Source organism: Phalangium opilio, unplaced genomic scaffold (genome assembly GCF_054372755.1).
Source record: "Phalangium opilio isolate 3A_F unplaced genomic scaffold, DU_Popi_V2 ptg000106l_1, whole genome shotgun sequence".
NCBI classification, from domain to species: Eukaryota; Metazoa; Arthropoda; class Arachnida; order Opiliones; family Phalangiidae; genus Phalangium; species Phalangium opilio.
Window position 1 is genome coordinate 3,468,798 of NW_028324208.1, and position 21,058 is coordinate 3,489,855.

The window sequence follows — 21,058 nt, forward strand, 5'->3', positions numbered from 1 at the left end:
AGCAGTAGACCCCGGCACCAACTCCAGAGTCCGTCTTAGAGCCGTCCGTGAACCAGACGGACTCCCCCCCAGTCCCGAGGACTGGGGTCGTCTCCCAATCAGCGCGACTGGGAAAGTGCACGCTGAAGGGCTTGTCGAAGTGGTATGATATAACAGACTTATCTGAGACCATCACGAGTGATGGCTCAGTACTGCTGTACTCACTGAAGAGCTTGGTGTGACTGAAGTCCCAATGCTTGGGCTTCCACCAGCCGAGGTTGTTGAGCCTACAGGCTCCCATAATAGCTTCCTCCTCAATAAAAAGGTGGAGAGGAAGCATATTGAGATGGATTTCCAGAGAAGCTGTGGGGGCTGTCCTCATGGACCCCGTGATACCGATGCACGCCAGCCTTTGAAGCTTGCGTAGTTCATCTTGGGCTGTCTTAAGGCGAACCCTGGGCCACCAGACAAGAGCTCCATAGGAGACCACTGGCCTGATGATCCTAGTATAAATCCAGTTTACAGCGCTAGGGCTTAAGCCCCAGGACTTGCTGACTGAACTTCTTAAACGCCAAAATAAAATTTTGGCCTTCTTGATACTCAGATCAAGGTGGGACTTCCAAGTAAGCTTGGCATCGAAAGTCACGCCAAGGTATTTGACCTCGGAGGACTTCTTTAAAACCTGTCCAAAGAAGGAAATATCGTTGAATAGTTCATTGGTCCTTTTCCGAGTAAACGGTATAAGGACAGTCTTGTTGGGATTGACGGTTAGGTTAACACCCCTACACCAATCCTCAACATCATGCAAGACAGATTTCATCAGTGCAGCGATAGTTGTAGGGAACCTCCCTGTAACAATCACTGCGATGTCATCCGCATAGCCAAAACAGTGGCAACCCCTCTCCCCGAGTCGACCCAGCAGCTCATCCACCACCAGGCACCAAAGAAGAGGGGAAAGAACCCCTCCCTGAGGACAGCCACGGTCGGTGGAGATCTCCAAGGTTTCCCCGAGAAGAGACGCCGTCACCCTGCGATACGTGAGCATGGATTTTATCCAACGACACAAAGTGTCGTCAATACCAAACCGCTCCGCAGCGCGAAGGATGACTTCACTAGAGACCCTATCAAAGGCACCCTCAATATCAAGGAAGATGGCCAAAGACATCTCCTTGAACTCAATGGCCCTGTCAAGGCAGTTCAAAATGCCATGAAGCGCCGTCTCTGTGGATTTGCCTTTCTGATAGGCAAACTGAAAAGTGGACAGGGGTGTGTGGGAAAGAACACCATCCCGCAGATACCTGTCCACCAATTTCTCTAAAGTCTTTAGGAAGAAAGAGGTAAGACAGATAGGTCTAAATGCCTTAGCCTCAAGATAGCTCGTCTTCCCAGGTTTGGGAATAAAGATAACCTTCGAGCGCTTCCAGACATCTGGAATATGCGCCAGAGCAATGCAGGCTCTAAATATCCTGCACAGATAGGGGTCAATGGCGTCTATGCCTTCCTGGAGGAGGGCGGGAAAGACGCCATCTGGGCCAGGGGACTTGTAGGGCTGAAACGAGTTTACAGCCCACTGAAGTCTAGAGTATGTAACTACCTTATTGGCGATGCCCCAGTCCGCCCTGTGCGCTCTCCGAAAGTGCACGGGGGGAGCGCCGGTGCCTGTGAGGTCAAAGGCCTTGGAGTCCGGGAAGTGTACCTTAAGCATATGCTTAAGGGTATCAGTCCCTGACTTGGTAAACTCACCATCTGCCACCTTGATGGTGCTGAGCTGGTGAGTGTTATCATGAGCCAGGATCTTCATGATTTTGGCAGTAGCGGGGGCATCAGAGATGCTACCGCAAAAGTCCCTCCAGGAGTTCCTCTTGGCCTCCCGGATGGCTTTATTATACTTATTGAGGGTCTGTCTATAAATAATCCAGTCCCCAGTCCTCTTAGCCCTATTAAAGAGTTTCCGAGTGAGCTTGCGAAGCTTGCCAAGTTCCGTATTCCACCAAGGAACGAGCCTTGGCCGGCTGGCAAGCTTCGCTGGGCAGTTGTGGTGGTAGGAATCGATAATGGCTTGTTGCATGAGATCAACTGCCGAATCAAATTCCAGCACCGAGGAAAGCTTTGGAGCATTACCTCTGAGAAGGAGGCGAAGTTCCTCCCTGTAGCCGGACCAGTCGGTCCGACGGGGGTTACGCAGTTCCGTCTTAACCGAAGTTGACTTGACCGCAACCGAGAAGCAGATGTGCCTATGGTCCGAAAGAGACGGTTCATTAGACACATGCCAGTTGGAAACCGACAGACTGATATTGTCTGTGGCCAGGGTGACATCAATGACCTCCTTTCTGTTAGAAGTAACGAAGGTTGGCTCATTGTGCCTGTTGAGAATATGCAGGTTCGTACCGACCAGATATTCAAGCAGTTCATCACCACGTCTGTTGCAGTCACTGCTGCCCCACGTGACATGGTGGGCATTGGCATCACAGCCCAAAATGAGCCTGTCCCCCTGCCTCTCACAGCGGTCGACAAGAGCGACAACCTCCTGTGGTAAAGGGGAACCCGTGGCATCATGGGGAAAGTAAGCGGACGCCATGGTAAGGCCAGTTGCCTCTCCAAAAGAGGAGGGCATTACCTTAATCACAGCAGTATCCCTAGTGAGGTAGTTCGGAAGCGGAAGGATATCAAGACCCTTCCTGGTCAGAACACACGCCCTGGGGTTGGGTGAGGTAAAGTCATAAGAGATATTACCTGCATTCTTTAAACCAAGGATTTTACCATTATGAATCCAAGGTTCCTGAATGAGGGCCACATCCAGGCCCTCTAGGGCAAACCTCCGGCATAAAACTGCCGAGGCTGCCTTGCAGTGATGCAGGTTGATCTGGATCACCTTGATGCTCATATCACAGGAAAAGAGGCGACCCTGGCTACTGCTAGGCGGTAGCGCGGAGTCCCGATCCAAGACCGGTATCTCCCACGCCTCCACCAGCAGCACCCTCGGCCCCTAACTCCATCCTAGTGACAGGAGCGTGGGTCCTCTCGGTATCAGAGTCCTTCAAAAAGTCGGACTCTGTCCCGAGGTCTATATCTGAGCTATCTGGAAGGGATGGCTCTAAATTAATACCAGCAATATTTGCTGCCAGCTCCCCACTCACGCTGGCTGCAGTGTTGCCTTCTTCTTCCGAAGCCTCAAGGGCATTCTGGAGAGGGTCCTTAGGCGCATTCAGGACTTTAAAAGTCCCGACATCCACGCCAGTAAGACCCTCGAAGCCGGCCTCCTTGATGGCCTCCATGGAGGAGCCATCAATTAAGAAGATCCAGCGTCTGGTGCTCTTCTCATCGAACGACTTCAGGCACCGCCAACAGTCGGTCAAAAACCTACCGTTGTAGGCCTTCAATCGCCGGAGAAGAGCCGCCGGATCGGTGGTGCGACGGTCCTTGGTCCGGAAGGACACCTTGAACGGCTTCGGGAGTTCACTGGCCTTCATTACTGAAAGCCGTGTTCCCCCTATGGCACGCTCATTATGGTGACACGGGGAGATAGTGTCAGGGCAACTTACACAGCGACATCTATTTAAACCAAGTTGAACTACAATATTAAAAATAAAACTACAATGTTTAAATTTTTCTATTACATAATTAATTTTATGTTGTTCAATTAAATGCAAATCTAATATTTTTTATTTGAATCATTAAAGTTTTTTTTATTATTAACTATAATGTATTAAGAGGGAGGACGAACACACCCACGGCCACCACAACGCCAACGGCAACTCCCACTTCCATCCCCAGTGAAACTAATAGCTCACATCTTACGATGTGGCTAAAAACCTAAAAGAAAAAAAATCAGAAGTGTCCGACCCCACAGATAAATTTTCAAAAGTATCCGACCCCATAGATAGAGAGGTACCCTTCCCCCACGCCCCCATCCTCGACTCTTGAGACACATTTGAATTAACCGCCAAAGCTACCGAACGAGAAGAAAGATACAAATTCAGAAGTATCCGACCCCAAAGATACAAATTCAGAAATATCCAACCCCAAAGATACAAGTTCAGAAGTATCCGACCCCCAAGATACAAATTCAGAAGTATCCGACCCCAAAGATACAAATTCAGAAGTATCCGACCCCAAAGATACAGATTCAGAAATATCCGACCCCAAAGATACAAATTCAGAAGTATCCGACCCCAAAGATACAAATTCAGAAGTATCCGACCCCAAAGATACAAATTCCGAAGTATCCGACCCCAAAGATACAAGTTCAGAAGTATCCGACCCCAAAGATACAAGTTCCGAAGTATCCGACCCCAAAGATACAAATTCAGAAGTATATGACCCCAAAGATACAAATTCAAAAGTATCCGACCCCAAAGATACAAATTCAAAAGTATCCGACCCCAAAGATACAAATTCAAAAGTATTCGACCCCAAAGATACAAATTCAAAAGTATCCGACCCCAAAGATACAAATTCAAAAGTATCCGACCCCAAAGATACAAGTTCATTTAAGAATTAAATTCGCCACTTTCCTTTTTAATTAATGAAGTCTGGTGGAGTATACGACCCCAAAGATACGATAAGGCTAAAAACCCCAAACATACAAATTCATAAGTATCCGACCCCACAGATTAAGAGGTACCCCACCCCACATCACCCCGACATTTTAGAGATAAAAATATATAGTAAAAAACTCGGAGTTTCTATCAAGTCTCTATAGCTCAGTGGTAGAATTTCTGTTTACTGCGTGAGAGGCCCGGGTTCAATTCCCGGCTGGGATCTGAAAAAATTTTAATTAAAATTAAATCTCTAACCGTGCCCAGTTACCCCTATGGGTGGGTTGTGGTTATATAAAGTTCCTTTTAAGCTAAAATCTGACGATAACGAAAGCGAAAATTCCGGCCACGACTACTACTGGTACTACTACTACTACTACTACTATTACTAATACGGCTCGGGTCAAACTAAGAGCCTCATCGTATACTACGATGTGGCTAAAAACCGCCTATTTTCAGGGTAGAAAGAAAGAAAAGAGCAATATTGTGGAAAACGTAATATTTTAGGGTAAAAGTTAAAACTTATTCAATTTAGTGATATTTTGCAAAAAAAGAAAATATTTGATTGATAATAACAAAAAGTAGCGCACACACATTTAGGCGATCAGGTTTATTTTATATAGTCCTGTCACGTAGCTAGATGCTGTAAGCAGAATTGTTAGTAATTCTGTAACTTTTTAAGCGAGTTATACTGTATATGAAGTGATAACTATCGTCTAAAGGGTTGATTCCAACGTCGTGCGTTTTGTAAGAGCGCGATATAAAAATAGGTGATTAGTCTTAGGTGTCATCAAACATTGATCGAAAAGTTGCGGAAGTCTCTTGAGTTCTCTTCGTGCTAATAAACAACATGGCCCAACGGCTGGGCCTTAATACTAATTTTACACGGCTCACGTGGCTCCCCATATAGTTGACCTCCCTAAGGTATTATTAAAATAAATCGTACGACTAAAAACATTTCTGAAACACAATCGTGTACCCCCTTAATTTATAATAACGTCACATTTCAAATAACATCAATGAAACAAAATTGTGCACCCCACAAAAGTATAATTTTTAAAAACCATACGCATCAAATAATATATCTGAAACAAAATCCTGTATCACCTAATCAGAAAGCACTGTGACCGCAAACCGTCCCCTCTATTTTACGAATCCGAACCTTACCATCCAGCAAAATCTGATGTATCACGCGTACGAAGTGCACGAAAATTATCTTGCTTCCTTCACTCAAAAAGCCCGCGAAAATTAAAGTTCTAACCTTTCCTCTTTCTTAACTCCGGCTGTACAAATTTGCACCGCTACAATCAACAGTTCAGAATTATAGAGAAATGATGAAACGTTCGAAAGATTTTTGAAGAATGCTGTTATCTTGACCAATAAAATTGACCTCACAGTTCCTGGTCCATATACCACAACTTATGTGACAAAGATAAGAGTAAAAGGCGCAGAGAACCATAAAAAATTTAGAAGTTATATAGTATGAAGTAGTACGGGAAATAGAGACTCTGTTGACGAACACGCTAAACCAATGAGTTTAACTCTAAAGATTAGGTCAAATGTTTTTGAAGCTATATATGTTCTTTTCAGAAGAGAAACAAAGGTTTTTAGTCCGATTACAAGAGCTATTTGTTTTAGATGTGAACGTGGAAAATGGTTTTGTAGAAATATTTAGTTGACTCAATATTCCGGTCAATGACTTAACTGGTCAGATACGAGTTGCCAAAAATTTGTTGTCAATGGCACCGAATCCTTAAGATGAATTTATCATAAATTGCTATCAACGTCCTCTATCAATGGGAGACTTTTGCTTTCCGGATCTCGAACTAATGCTTTGTATTCCGATGAGTAGTGCCAGCAGCGAAAGAAGTTTTTGTTCTATGACAAGTTGGGAAAACCAAAATATTACCTCTCCGAGTCAAGAGGTCTACTACTACAAAGTTATTTCCCTAGATATGAAATTATTTCTCTTATTTGAAGTAAACATTTACGAAATATTGAAGCAGTATTCCAAGCATAGCGAATATACAGTAAAGCAGACGACATTTTACATCCAATAAGGATAAATCTTGGATACATGGAAATCAGTCAATAGGGAAAAGAACAGGAAATGAAGTATACGCTTCAGCAGTTTACCGTATATTCTGATAGCTACATTCACAACTGGTTTGCACTGTAAACACTATCGTCTCGTCTCACCTCAACAATATTCTTAGTTTGCCAACACGAGTGTTAACGTTAAATAATACCAAAGCTAAATTGTAGCTAGACGCACTGAGAGTCAATGCGCATCATAAAGAGAATAAAAATTCTGTAGCTTAGCCCTACTAATCTAATTGCCACCATGATCTTTTCTTCTATTATAAAATCTTAACCTGATTATTTAAGAGTGTATTTAACTTTCGGCTCACTCTGAACCATTGATGTCTCTTCATTTCAGACACGAAAATCAAAACCCAAAGTTTACTTCAATTATTTACTCTATGTTTCACTAAGCCTATTGCGGGTAATACTAGATATACCCGCCGGGGGCTAGATCTTAGCTTTCTTCATGAAATCACTAAACCGAGGATTATTCTATATACAGATGTAGTATAGCTTAAGTAATATATAAACAGCCATTTCAAATAACAATATTAAAAAAATCTTTGGAATATCAAAATGAAACAGAGCTTTAAAGCTACAAAAGTACTAAATGCATCATAATTACGAAAAATACTTCCACATATTCACTTTATATTATGGAAAAAGGGAATATTAAGGTTCTGCCGGATTTCTTTACACATCAAAACAAGGCTAACTGCTAACGCAACGCACTAGTGTAACAATGGACGGACACACACAGACAAAAACATAAGCTGCTTTTTAACTTTTTCCGTATTAATTTTGAGTTGAGAAACAAGATTATCTTAAATATTAAAATAAATATAATTAATATTAAATATTTTCTTCGTCAGTTTTTTGCCTTATTGAGCGTTACATCGTTTTGATAAAGAACAATTAAACATTCTTGAGAGACCTGACTAATATTGGCGTTTGAAATGAAGCATACGCCCGTTGCGTCGCCTTACTCAAATAGGTAGTATATAAGGGTTTCGAATCGCAGCTATGGATAAGAACATCGCAATTGCGTAAACCTTGGCGGAAGACCCCGTCAATGGAAGGCTAGACGTTTCTCGTAACCCTAGCCGATCGCCGCGTCTTAACCTTGAGGATGATGGTGGTGTTAGAAGCCAGGTGTGCAGACTGGTGTCCATGTGGGATGGACAAAGAATAGAAGATGGTGGTGTTTAGAAGCCAGCAAGTACAGACTGGTGTCCATGTGGAATGGACAAAGTCGAGAAGGTGGTGGTATTTAGAAGCCAGTAAGTACAGACTGGTGTCCATGTGGAATGGGCGAAAGACTAGAAGATGGTGGTGTTTAGAAGCCAATAAGTTCAGACTAGTGTCCATTTGTGGTGGACAAATGAACAGAGTTGTTAAACAGGCAATGGAGTAATAGCCTGTAAGTCGAATACAATTTCCGGGACTGTAAATGCGGTCTGGAAATTGAATACACGTTTTCTCCGATTTGCAAACTGCGAACGCGGTCAAGTGGGTGTAACAACGGACAGACAGACACACAGATACACAGACACACAGACACGTCGAAATTAGAACCTCTCCATGACATACGTCACTCGGAGAGGTTTCGCACAACCATGAAACAGTCAAGGCTTTCAAATATAACTACTCTATCAAACAGCCGAGATTTTATCAATAAGTTGATAGAAGATACGGTAACCATTATTGATGAGTTTGGTAAGTCTTCCAATAGACGACTTTCATTTTTCGAATAAAACAATTTAAAAATAGAGTACTTTATTTTTTTTAACAATAATTAGGGGGCGCATAATTGCCCACACCTAATTATATGCTGGCGCCACCACTGTATGTAAGTATGTAAATAGGGTACGAAAGTTCCCAAAAGAACGGGAATCGAAAGCTTAATTTGCACCTTGGCTTAAAGCTGATTCTTCTGTTAGTACAAAAGCTAAATGCGCGGTATTGCACATTTTTATGGTATCGTAAATTCATTATTTAATTCATAGAATATGGAGATATTATCACTTTAGGATAATCTCACTTTTACATTGAAACAGTCTCAAACGCTATTTCATATTTATTATTGTATGCTATAATAAATAACATGGAGCATTTCACGAGACTGACAATTTACATTGTCAAACTACTTCAAATATTAAAAGGGAAAGAGGTATTGTTGCTAACCCCACTTCAAAAATATTCTTTTGGAGTAGATAATTCGTCAAATTCGTGAAACATATCATGGCTAGCGAAAAAAGTGTGTTATTTTAAAGGGAATCTTTTTATTTTATATATTTTTGATGTTACTCACATGTAATGCAACATTTTTACCTCTCCGAGTGACGATGACGTCACGGAGAGGTAATACACTGGCCGTGTCTGTGTGTGTGTGTGTCTGTCTGTCTGTCTGTCTGTCACCGCGTTCGCAGTTGGCAAATCGGAGCAAACGTGTTCGCAATTTCCGGACCGCGTTCGCAGTACACAGAAATTCCGAAAAGCTTTATCTATCTTATTTAACGCCAATCATTGGCTAGTCGTTACGCCTTCATCTGCTGACTAACCGCCAATTATTTCTCTCAACACCCTCAGTATTTATTGGCTTCCAACAACAACACCATGCGCTAGTCTTCCGTGTATCCCACATACACACCAATCTATCCTTACTGGCTTCTAGCCACCACCATCTCCTGGTCTTCCGTCTGTACCACATAGACACCAATCCGCAACATTGGCTTCTAACACCACCACCTACTAGTCTTTCGTCTATACCACATAGACACCAATCTGTAACATTGGCTTCTACTCCATCATCGTCGTTAGGCTTACGATGTACGCGGCGAGCGGCTAGGGTTACGAGAAACGTCTAGCCTCCCAATGGCAGGGCTTCCACCAAAGGTTCACGCAATTGCGCATTTTCTTATCCATTATAGTGAATCAATCGCCTTATATACCCTAAATTTACAAAAGTTCTGATATAGGTGTTCCCTAGAAGTATAACGTTAAATATAGCTATGTTTAAAATTATTTTAAGAATTAAGTTTCTTAAACCGACTTAACTATAATTAACGTAAAATACTGACGATTAAAATAATTAATATCAGTTATATTTAATTAATTATTTAAGATAAACTTTTTTCTATGTAATAACACAAGTGAGATTTTATATAGAACGAGTAATGAAGATTGCATCTGAAACGAAACACTACACGAATATCAAAGTTAATATAAAGCGAGTAGGATGAAAAGATCTCTTACAAAACGATAACATTTTTTTGCAGAATATTAAATGGAAATAGTTTAAATATTTTTCAGCATTACGATTGATTAAGTAGTTGTGTAGCTATAAAGCTCTGTTTCATCTCAATATTCCAAGAACATCTTTTGATATTACATTTCAAATTTGGTTTTTTTTTAATTCAGCTTTACTACATTTATATATTGTGTAAACGCAACTCTTAACTTTATTAGACAAAATGGATGTTAATACTTCATCTCCCCGTAAGTGCTGAATCGATTGGAATAAGGTACCCTAGATTTAAATCAGAATTGACCTTGTTCCGTGTCCTCTTATAGGAGGTGTTAACGGTTCAGATTGAGCCGAAAGTTAAATACACACTTAAGAGATAGATATTAGGTCCTCATTAGAGTTATTGAGGATACACAGGAAATTGTTAAACGCTTAAACCTTTACAAATGACCTTGGCAATATCTCGCCAATTTGAACCTTGTGTTTCCGGTTTTTCTCATTGGCTGGTGGAACTGTGTTTAGAAAGTAAATTCGTCTTGGCTCGGAGAGGTTTATTTTGGTTTAACATATATCCGAAAAAATTCCAAAAATATTTCCCAAGAAAATTCCAATGATATTTCCCAAGAAAATTCCAAAGTTATTTCCTAAGAAAATTCCAAAGTTATTTCCCAAGAAAATTCCAAAGTTATTTCCCAAGAAAATTCCAAAGTTATTTCCCGAGAATATTCCCAAGTTATTTCCCGAGAAAATTCCAAAGTTATTTCCCGAGAAAATTCCAAAGTTATTTCCCGAGAAAATTCCAAAGATATTTCCCAAGAAAATTCCAAATATATTTTCAAAGCATTTTCCAAAGAAAAAGAGGCAATATTCCCCAATTTCCCAAAGAACCCCTTAAGGATTTCTAAAGAAATTTCCCAAGGAATTTTCTAAAGAGTTCTAAAGAAGATTTTTGTAAGGGAAGTGGGCGTTCGGCTCAAATCACCTCCTGCAGACAAGAAGCAGTCAGCACCTATGAAGGGGCTCCCCCCTAAAATTTTGTTGAGTTGGCAAATTGACGCTCACTTGGTAAAATGAAGATTTGGATTTTCTGGTTTGTTGGGCAGTGGTTTTTGTAATTTGTAAAGAAACTGTTTTAAAAAGATTTTTGAATTTTCATTTTGCTGAATTCTCTCTGGCTTTTTTTAAGTCGAGTGCAAGGTTCCTACTTCATGCCCGTGCGGGTGTAGGCGCATTTAGGCCGTTTTCCCCATAGGAAAGTTGTCTACTGCACTAAACTGGGGGGGGGGAATAGGTTTTTTATAAACATTTTTCAGACAGAAAGGCAACGTCGCACCCGTGAATCTCACGACTTATATCAGAACTGAACACTCTGTTTTTTGATTTTAGCTTTTTATAACTTGTTTTCTTCAATAATATCAATGTTTCTGTTACTCAATGCCCGCGTAATAAATAATCTAAATCATAATCGAGCAGCAGCCAAGACAGATCAGTCAATACTAAAAGAGGGAATAGTTACCAATATTAAGTACAATGTTTGTGTTGTATAAAGCAGTTTTTAACTATGACTTTAATAAATCTCACAAAGAAGCTTGTCATAATGGTGACGCTGCCAAACGACGTAGAACGAATGAAGCTTCTGATTAATCTGAGCTTAAACATACAGTATATTAGTTTGTACAGTACAAGCGTTCGTACACGCCCTAAAAAAGTCATGGAAATTGAAAATTGATAAAAAAGGTCGGGGAAATATCAGTGAAAAATATTTTGCTATGAAATTTAAAGTCTAGATAACAGTTTCCGAGTGACCGGAAAATGTGTTATCTAGGATTTGACCAGAGTCCAAAAATCGCGGACCTCGCTTAGCTTGCTCCGGATATAACTTACACCTTAATAAATTCAAAGAAAATGTTTTGCTTATATTTATAACAATAATAAATCTTGTCAAAACGATTGGAGTGAATTAAGCCATATTTATTGAACGAGGGAGCATTTGACCTCAATTATATCAAACCATAGAATGCTTTTATTACGAGAAACACTTTTATAGCATCATTAATTAGAAACAGAAGACCGAATTACGGAAATCAGTGATTTGCTTTGAAAGAGTGTTAGCGGCATAATAAGATTTTAAAAACCTTAAACTTATGCTGCTGGCCCATTGGACCGAAAATAGCCGAAATGCGAGTTTTTTTCATTATAAAATTATCGTTGCTTTTATCGATAGATTTATTTTTAATGCAGATTTTACAAACGGAATTATAAGATGCTTCTTTTACTTCTATTTTTTAACAAAAACACACTTGGTTTAATACTTTCGTCTATCAATACAATTTTCTATATCGATAGTGATATTGCAATAGTCAAATCACAAATTTAATAGCATGCCTCTATTATAACATAATCTAACCTAACCGAACCTTATCTAACCTAACCCCAACCGAACCGATCTAAGCCTAAGCCTAACCCTAACCGAACCAAACCTAATGAACAAGAAAATATGTTTTATTTTCAAATTGTGCGAAAATTGGTTATGGTAGAAAAAGGCGAACTAAAATTTCAATGTAAAAAATGTGCGGAATTGGTCTATGATTCTCGAAAATTGTGCGGAATTCGGCATCCTCGAGATGGACAAACATAATTCCTAAATTGATTACTAATTATAACAAGAGTATATTTCAAAAAACGTGTATTCCTTTTTTACAAGCAAACGTTTCAATTGCTTTCAAACATTAATAATAATCTAAGCCTTGTCTATGAATGCGTGTCTACACTAAGCAAGACTACTTGTTTTCATGCTAAATGATTAATTAAATTTTTTAATTCAGAACACTAAGGTTTTTGGAGACTCGTCAAGGAACTCGTAGAGAAACGTTAGAGGGATAAATGACCCGGAAATTTCTTTTGACGGACTTCAATCAACTGCAAGAGACGACTCCGATGTCTCTTGGGTTTCTCAGCCCCGTTTTCACCATCTACTTTTACGGAATTTCCCTCCCCACCGTTAATAATGATAATTATAGTAATGTTTTTAGTAATATTTCGATATTTTTATCAGTAATCGTATATCAGTATTTTAGCGTGTATAGCGCGTCAGAAAAAATATATTTTTTCGTCAATCCTGTGAACCTTTTAGTTTAATAACTAGCCTAATATTTGTACTAAAATCGTATAATAACCATTGTAGCCTTTAAATCCTATTAAAAGTAGTATTGCTATATTTTCTATGAAAGTACAAGGGCATATATGTACTTAATAATCTCGCATGCAGTAATATTGTTCTATTTTCTATGATGGTATATATGTGCTTAATCATCTTGTTCTACGATTTTTTGAAGTTGTATTAATTTTGCGTTTTAGTGAATTTCTTTGTTATCGAAACCATTGTAATTCGTATTTTCTAATGATGTTTTTTAGTAACGATTGCGCAATTTAACTGTATATCAATATTTTAGCTCGTATGAAAATATATATTTTTCAGTCAATCCTATGACGATTTTTAATTTAATAACTAATATTGTGCTTATTCGCCATGTATTCTATGTAACCAGTATTTTCAAATGTTTTTATAGTAATATTTCGCATTTTAACTCCAGTAATTGTACTTATTCTCCAAATTCGTATTAAAACTAATGTGGATCAAATTTTATTTCTCATGTTTTATTAGTATTTCTTCATTTTAACTTCTAATCAACTACCCAACTGTGCAAAAACTGCCGTAATACCACGTTTATGGTATTAAAATGTACTATTATTTTAACCCAGACACTCGTCTACTAACTAATACACAAAACAGGAGAACACCTAGAACTTCGTCGTAGCATAATTTGTACCCTTTTTCAACGTAAACCATATCTCAATTAAAACTAGTTCTTGTAATATACGATTAATATAAGGGAAACATAAACATACATGGAGAGACCTCAAAATCATTCAAAGAACAACATTACTAGAAGGGTGGGTGTAGAAAGAGCCTACTGAACCTATAGAATTACCAATAAATCATACCCTAAATGTATACAATAGCCTAAAGATGCACCAAAATAATAACACTATCGACGATGAATGCCTTCACCAAGTCACATGACGTCATACCAATACACTAAAAATAAATTCAAATTTACCGCCAACAACATCACGTGACACGTGACGTTGTCAATTCCTCCCAACCCCCCACCCTCTCAGGCATGATACACACTTGGCAAATAGTAATAATCAACCAGATCCCCCGCCACAACAAGGGGGCATGACAATGGTTATGCCCCCCCCACCCCTCAAGCACGGCACAACCTAGAGGAAAGACATAGATAGAAAAGGCGGGCAACAAATGGGGTGGGGGTAAACGCCTAGGGCTCCATATATGCCGCCTTTATACGGACATCTTGTCCGTATACTGGCAGCTACACTCTCTATTTTCCGGGTGTCATCGGTGCATTAGATGGCACTCATGTAGCAATTGTTACCCCTACAAGTAAAGATGAGCCCCTTGACCCGGTAAATTTTTTCAACAGGAACGGATATTACTCTCTCAACGTCCAGCTTGTGAGTGGTTGATAGGTTTAATAATAGGTTTATATTAGAAGTGGATGAGGAAAAACCCTTCTTTGGAAGTATATAGCTTCCCATAGTTGTGTACTAAAACTGGCTTTCGAAAAAGCACCAAAGAACTGTAATGGCAAAAATCTCTCTCTGTACCTAAAACATAGATCATGTTCCCTAGTCTCTAAAGTGGTTTTATCTAGGAGGTTGATTGATAAGAGGTCCAGGTGCAATGTGACTGAGATGCACAAATATTGCGTTTATTACCTTCCATTCCGTAGGAGGGATTTTATCATCTACCTCAGACTATTTACAATATGAAGTAAATTTTGGAAAATTTTAGATTTTTAATTTGGATCTTACTATTTTAAACGTCAATGCAAAATACCCTGGATCGTCTCACGATTCTTTCATTTGGAAGTCCTTCCAGGCTCTTGAATTTTTAGAAGCCAAACATCAAGAGGAAGGATTCCAAAACTCTTGGCTTCTTGAAATTAAAATATATTTCTAATTTAATATAAGACAATTTGCATAAAGCTGAAAAGCGGATTTTGCTGTCAAGAGCAAATTCTTGCTTTTTAGAGAATGCATAACACTTTGATTTTCAGGTGATGCTGGGTATCCTCTCCAGCCTTGGCTAATGGTCCCCATCTCACAACCAGCCAACGATGCGGAAGTAATATTCAACGACAATCACAAAGAAGCTCGCAAATGTGTTGAGAGGTGCAACGGAGTTTTAAAGGAGAGGTTCCGGTGTTTGTTGAAAGACCGCGTTTTACATCATTCTTCAAAAAGAGCTGGAAAAATTATCTATGCCTGTTGCGTCCTCCACAACATGTGTATTAAAAATAACATCCCCGAGGAGTATGCGGAAGGAAGGCTGCAGTTAGAAATAGTTGACCTGGTGAATAGTGGTAATGATGACGCTATTGCACAACAACCTGGAGCTCGTGACAATTGGTTTAATGCTGGGCTTCAAGTTCGCAGACGCCTTATTCTTTTTAAATCGCTAAATGATATTCATATTGCAATTTCATGAAAGGGAATGAAAATAAGAAAAGAAACATTTATTTACTTTCTTTTACAAAAACACTTTTCATCCTGTTTTCTTAAAAAGTAAACAAAATGAAATTAAATGATAAATTTTTGGCCTTTTTATCTTTTCTCTTTAATAGTTTCCTTTGTGATAAAGTTTTTTCAATTTTTGGCTCAACTCTGCGTCGCTTATTCGTGCTTCACTTTTTCTTCTCTTCCTATTTTTTATTTTCATTTTTTCTTTATGGGTTCCTCCCTTCAAGCAATATTCTTCGTCCATGTCATTTTCTTCCATTGGTTCGTTAGTATCTTGTATTTGTTCTACGCCCTTCGTTTCCTCTCGTTGTTGTTCGTCGTAACTGGCTGGTTTTGGTTCTCCAACGCGGTTTTTTTCCTGTCCGGCACGGCCTTCTTTTCCTTCCCCGGCACGTCCGCTTTTTCCTTCCCCGGCACGTCCGCTTTTTCCTACCCCGGCACGTCCGCTTTTTCCTACCCCGGCACGTCCGCTTTTTCCTTCCCCGGCACGTCCGCTTTTTTCTTTTCCGGCACGTCCGCTTTTTTCTTCCCCGGCAGGGCCTTCCTTTTCTTTTCCGGCAGGTCCTTCCTTTTCTTCCCCGGCAGGTCCTTCCTTTTCTTCCCCGGCAGGTCCTTCCTTTTCTTCCCCGGCAGGGTCTTCCTTTTCTTCCCCGGCAGGGCCTTCCTTTTCTTCCCCAGCAGGGCCTTCCTTTTCTTCCCCGGCAGGGCCTTCCTTTTCTTCCCCGGCAGGGCCATCCTTTTCTTCCCCGGCAGGGCCTTCCATTTCTTTCCCGGCAGGGCCTTCCTTTTCTTTCCCGGCAGGTCCTTCCTTTTCTTTCCCGGCAGGTCCTACCTTTTCTTTCCCGGCAGGTCCTACCTTTTCTTTCCCGGCAGGTCCTTCCTTTTCTTTCCCGGCAGGTCCTTCCTTTTCTTCTCCGCCAGGTCCTTCCTTTTCTTCTCCGGCAGGTCCTTCCTTTTCTTCTCCGGCAGGTCCTTCCTTTTCTTCTCCGGTAGGTCCTTCCTTTTCTTCTCCGGTAGGTCCTTCCTTTTCTTCTCCGGTATATCCTTCCTTTTCTTCTCCACCGCAATCGGTTTTCTGTTGTCCGCCATAGGTCAATTTTTCTTGTCTATCAACGTGTCTTGTTTTGTGTCGCGCTTCTTTTTGTCCATCAACGTCGTCAACTTGGTCTATATTCAAATATCTTTAATGAACTGTTTTTGTTTTACTTAAAATTTTAAATTATGTACTTAATTGTGAAGTGACCAGTTCGCCATTATCATAAACTGCGGATTTCACTGAAATTTAAATCGAAATCTTCTTTAGTTCATGATATATTTTTGATAATGAGAGCATGGGTGATTAGTGAATATTAATTGAGAATGAATCTCAGGCTGGGGTTCGGAATTTCAAACCCCATTCCACCCCCTCAATCTGAACTTGAACAGAGGATGTAGCTGCCATCAAGATTTTTACTTTTGCTAACTTATTCGCAATCGCCACTACATGACCCGCCACCACGCGGTAGTGAGGGGAACTGTCGAAAAGGGGGTTGTTGATTTTGGGCCTTGGACTATAAAGATTGTTAGTTGTTAATGATAGTAGAACTGTTGAAAATAATTAAACCATTTGAGTTAATTATGCCGAAAATAAGTTAGAAATTTTGCTGCGTACCTCAATGTAATTCGTCGCTTAATAAGTGCATTCCTGGGTTAAGTTTGCATTTGTTCCCCAAAAACCCGAAACTTAGAAACTGTTGGAAGAACATTTTGAGAATTGGAAAGCCAATTTCCAATTCAAAGATTGTTTGCAGCCTGCATTTTAATCGCAATGATTATTTCTTGCCAGGTATTTATAGTTTTCCTTTTATATTAACTAAGCCTAGCAGATACTTAATTTATAACTTGTTTATATTAGATGTCCCAGCTAAGACATGTAGATTGAAACTCGGAGTTGTTCCATCTCAAAATTTACCCACAACATCCCACCAAAACCATTTACAGAGAATCATTTGAAAAGAAGGGCAGAAAGAGCCAAGAGAGTTGAAGCAAGGAATATAACAGCAAAAGCTGGAACTGATGATATAACAGAGCATAAAGAAGAAACATTTCTCTTAGAAACCCACGAAGAAATGTTAGAAGAAACGGAGGTTCTGGAATCGAATCGTATTCCGGAAAAGAAAGATGCAACGGTTCAAGTTAACACTTACACACTGGAAAGCTACAGTATTTTAAATTCCATAAAAAATGATAAAGATATTAATCGTCTATCCGAAGTGGCTACTTTTGAAACATTTTTTGCAATTGTGAAATCAGCAAAATTGATATTAAATTTTCAAACATTAATACCAGTGGAGGGTATTGTGCTGCTCGTTCTAATGAAGATAAAACTCAATATTTCGGACGTTGTTTTGTCAACAATGCTCAGAATTTCTGAAACTAGCTGTCGCAGATATTTTCGTAAGGCAGTTTAAGTCTTAGCCGACGTTTTGCAAACTGCAATTGTTTTCCCAGCTGAAGAAGAAATAGTAGAAAACATGCCTCAATGTTTTCAAAAGTTCAAAAATGTTGTTATTGTGCTTGATTGTACTGAAACACCAATAGAGAGGCCAAGGTGTCTAAAATGTAGAATTTTGACCTACTCTCATTACAAGGGAACACATACCATAAAACTTCTAGTTGGTGTGTCCCCAGCTGGACTAATAACTTACGTTAGCAAACCCTATGGTGGAAGAGCCTCCGATAAACGTATAACTATGGAGAGTAGAGTTCTCGACAAACTCACCCCATATGTTGACACAGTAATGGTAGATAAAGGTTTTTACATAGAAGAAGAGTGCGCGGATAAAGGCATTGATCTAATTAGACCACCCTTTCTAAAAAATAAAAAACAACTTTCAGCAAAAGAAGCTACAAGAATGTAGAAATTGCTAAAGCCAGGGTTCATGTCAAAAGAGCAATTCAGCGATTTAAGGGGGGAAGACAACAGAAGACTTATCAAAATAGCCTGTTTTAGTTCGAGTCCAGTCCCCAAAATAATAGCCTTATACGGATAAACCTTTACTGACTTATAGTTCAAATCTTCTCCTAACGTTTAAAATATTTTTCATTAATTTTAACTCAATATTTTTAGTCAGAATATTTTTCCCGCCGGTGAAGTTTTGGATGTAGTTATTCGAGTCCAACTCTTACAATTCAATGCCTAATGTTTTGTCCAATATGTCATTCGAAAGACAATTTTGAGCTGTATCGATTAAAATAATTTTCAATTAAATCCGTCCACTAATAAAAGAGCTGAACCAGAAAAACTTCAAATTTAGACAGCTTCAATACTTAATTCCTAGAGGGCACCCTATCTGGGTATAGGCTAAACTCTGAACTTCTCATACTATGTAGAAGTTTTCCTTCTATGCTGGTATAAAGACTGGCGGAACAACGGGAAAAGGTAAAACTGGTCCCCGCAGCGAGATTTTGAAGTTCTTTTGTTGTACAGAACTACGGAGGGGAGGGGTTAATACGGGAGACTGTGAATGCGATTTTGAAAGGCTTCATTCTCTTCGTCAAAGAATTTTGCTGCTCGTGGATTTCGGGGCTATTCCCGCTTATCACCAACAAAATTCTAGTTTATCCATCTTGAAATTAGGCCTCACTGACCCTCTCCCGGGTGTTCAAATAAAATTTACTTTACTAAATGATTTTTAATAATTAAAGGGAGTCAGAAATGGTCATACAATAAGTTTTAATCGATTTAGATTAATTTAAAGCAATTTTTATGTTATTTTATTATTCTAAATAAAGATAGCTTCCACTAAAAGGGCTAGAGATATTTCCTCCCCCTCTCTCAGCTTTAACTGCAGTGCAGTGTTGTCAGGCCCTCTGAAATTAGCCGAGTTAGTCAAGTTACGAGTGAAACTGAACTGCTAGCCTTCCTCTCTACATTTTGTTTGGCTCACAAACGGTCTGGCGTCGAAAAGAGATGTGGTCGTTGTCTGATACTTGGTATTGCCGTAATATTTTTTCCTATAATGTCGATGGCGCTTTTTGCGACTAAGAACTTTACTTGGTGGTCTTTTTTTTCGATTAACTTGATTTTTTCTTAGGGGTGATTAAGGAAGACTTAACTTTGTTGCCATATACATTTTAATTTCGAAGTTGGTTAGCGACATAAAGTCTTAGGAAAAGTTTTGCTGCTAAATAAATTAAAAACTGATCTCGTTGTAACAAAATTGACTACTAGTGGCGATAGAGAGGGGCGTAGACTGTGTATCCCTCCTTCTGGGCTCGCTCTTGTAAGAGGGGATACTGTACGCGCCCAATAAGGGGATGACACTGAGCTAAGAGAGAAGAGTATGACGTTTGCATACGCAGCACTGCCATTACTGTATTAAAATGATGCAAAGGTTCACTAACCGTAAACTACGTGTACATTTTAGGAGCAAGACTCGCACCTTATCTGACGCTCAAATTATCCCTTCTTTCGAATAGCGCTACATTTATTGTGCATTAGGCCTAGTTCAGACCCTCTTAAATGTCACCATGTTTCAGATGAATACTTCAGTGCCTTCAAAGCTATACTAAATGTACTTTCAATAGGGAAAAGAAGTACAGCTCTAGTTTTATAGGTATTGTAGTTTCAAGAAAAAAACTTTACAGATATTTCAAGCGTTTCTATTGAAAAGGGGGTAACGGTGTCACGCGAGGGGCAAACCACTCGCAGATTTAACCTTTATGTGTTTGAAAAGGCCCAATTGTCTTCTCCTCAACCGTTAACCCTTTATTCTTACAGCTACATTCACAACTAGTTAGCAGTATAAACACTACTGTTTTGTTTCACCTCAACGATATTCTTCGTTTGCCAACATTAGTGTTAACGTTAAATTATCACCAAAGCTGACTTGTGGTTAGACGCACTGAAAGTCAATGCGCACCATAATAAGAATGAAAACTTCAAGGCTATAACCCGATAACGATTAGCCCTTTCACTTATCTAATTACCAACATGATTCTTTTTTCTATTATAAAATCTTAACCTGATTATTTAAGAGTGTAATTAACTTTCGGCTCACTCTGAACCGTTGATGTCTCTTCATTACAGACACGAAAATTAAAACCCAAAGTTTACTTCACCTCAGGTCTAAATTATTTACTTTTTGGTTCACTAAGCCTATTGCGGATAACAATTGATTCACCCGACAGGGTCCAGCGGCCGTATTCTGTAGAAAAGTTAAGCTCCTCCTTTTGCCCTTGGCTCGCTGGTTGGACCGTCAACTATTGCCCTTGGACTTTTAATTGGCGGCGTCCATCGATGACGTTCCTTTCCTTGGGTCAGTGATTGGAGGTTCAGCTGGCAAAAATAAGCCTTACAATTCAGTTCAGTTAGCATTTCAAGTGGAACTGAATCTCAGTGTAAGGTCAGTGTACAGTGTAAATTTATCGTCAAAGGTCAGTGCCGTAAACTTTAACCCCAAATTAAGTTATTAACGCCACCTATCTTATGAACTAAACAGTAATTTCGTGCCGGCTATTTCAATTTAGTTATTCGTTGCTGTCTGCTCTATATTTGCTTTGTCTTCATTGAATCAATTCAACATACTAGGGACAGCCGCTTGTTAAGGTAATGATATGG

General features: G+C 39.6%; 1 protein-coding gene and 1 pseudogene across 3 annotated transcripts; one reads left to right on the forward strand and one right to left on the reverse strand.

The window, feature by feature from the left end:
• Positions 1 to 537: 537 nt before the first annotated feature.
• LOC149624227 (uncharacterized) lies at positions 538 to 2,492 on the reverse strand. Of its 3 annotated transcripts, XR_016374629.1 has the most exons (4): positions 2,303 to 2,492; positions 2,101 to 2,213; positions 1,723 to 1,883; positions 538 to 661 (listed from the first exon to the last, which is right to left on the reverse strand). XR_016374629.1 is itself a non-coding variant. In XM_089852187.1 (3 exons), the coding sequence occupies exons 1-3, from the start codon at positions 2,443 to 2,445 to the stop codon at positions 585 to 587; spliced, it is 333 nt and encodes a 110-aa protein (XP_089708313.1). In that variant the 5' UTR covers positions 2,446 to 2,492; the 3' UTR covers positions 538 to 584. The 3 variants fall into 3 exon arrangements, 2 of the variants coding, with proteins under 2 accessions (XP_089708313.1, XP_089708312.1); XM_089852187.1 differs by lacking the exon at positions 1,723 to 1,883; XM_089852186.1 differs by lacking the exon at positions 538 to 661 and having other exon boundaries at positions 1,443 to 1,883.
• Positions 2,493 to 17,564: 15,072 nt separating this feature from the next.
• LOC149624228 (uncharacterized) lies at positions 17,565 to 18,448 on the forward strand (annotated as a pseudogene).
• Positions 18,449 to 21,058: the final 2,610 nt, after the last annotated feature.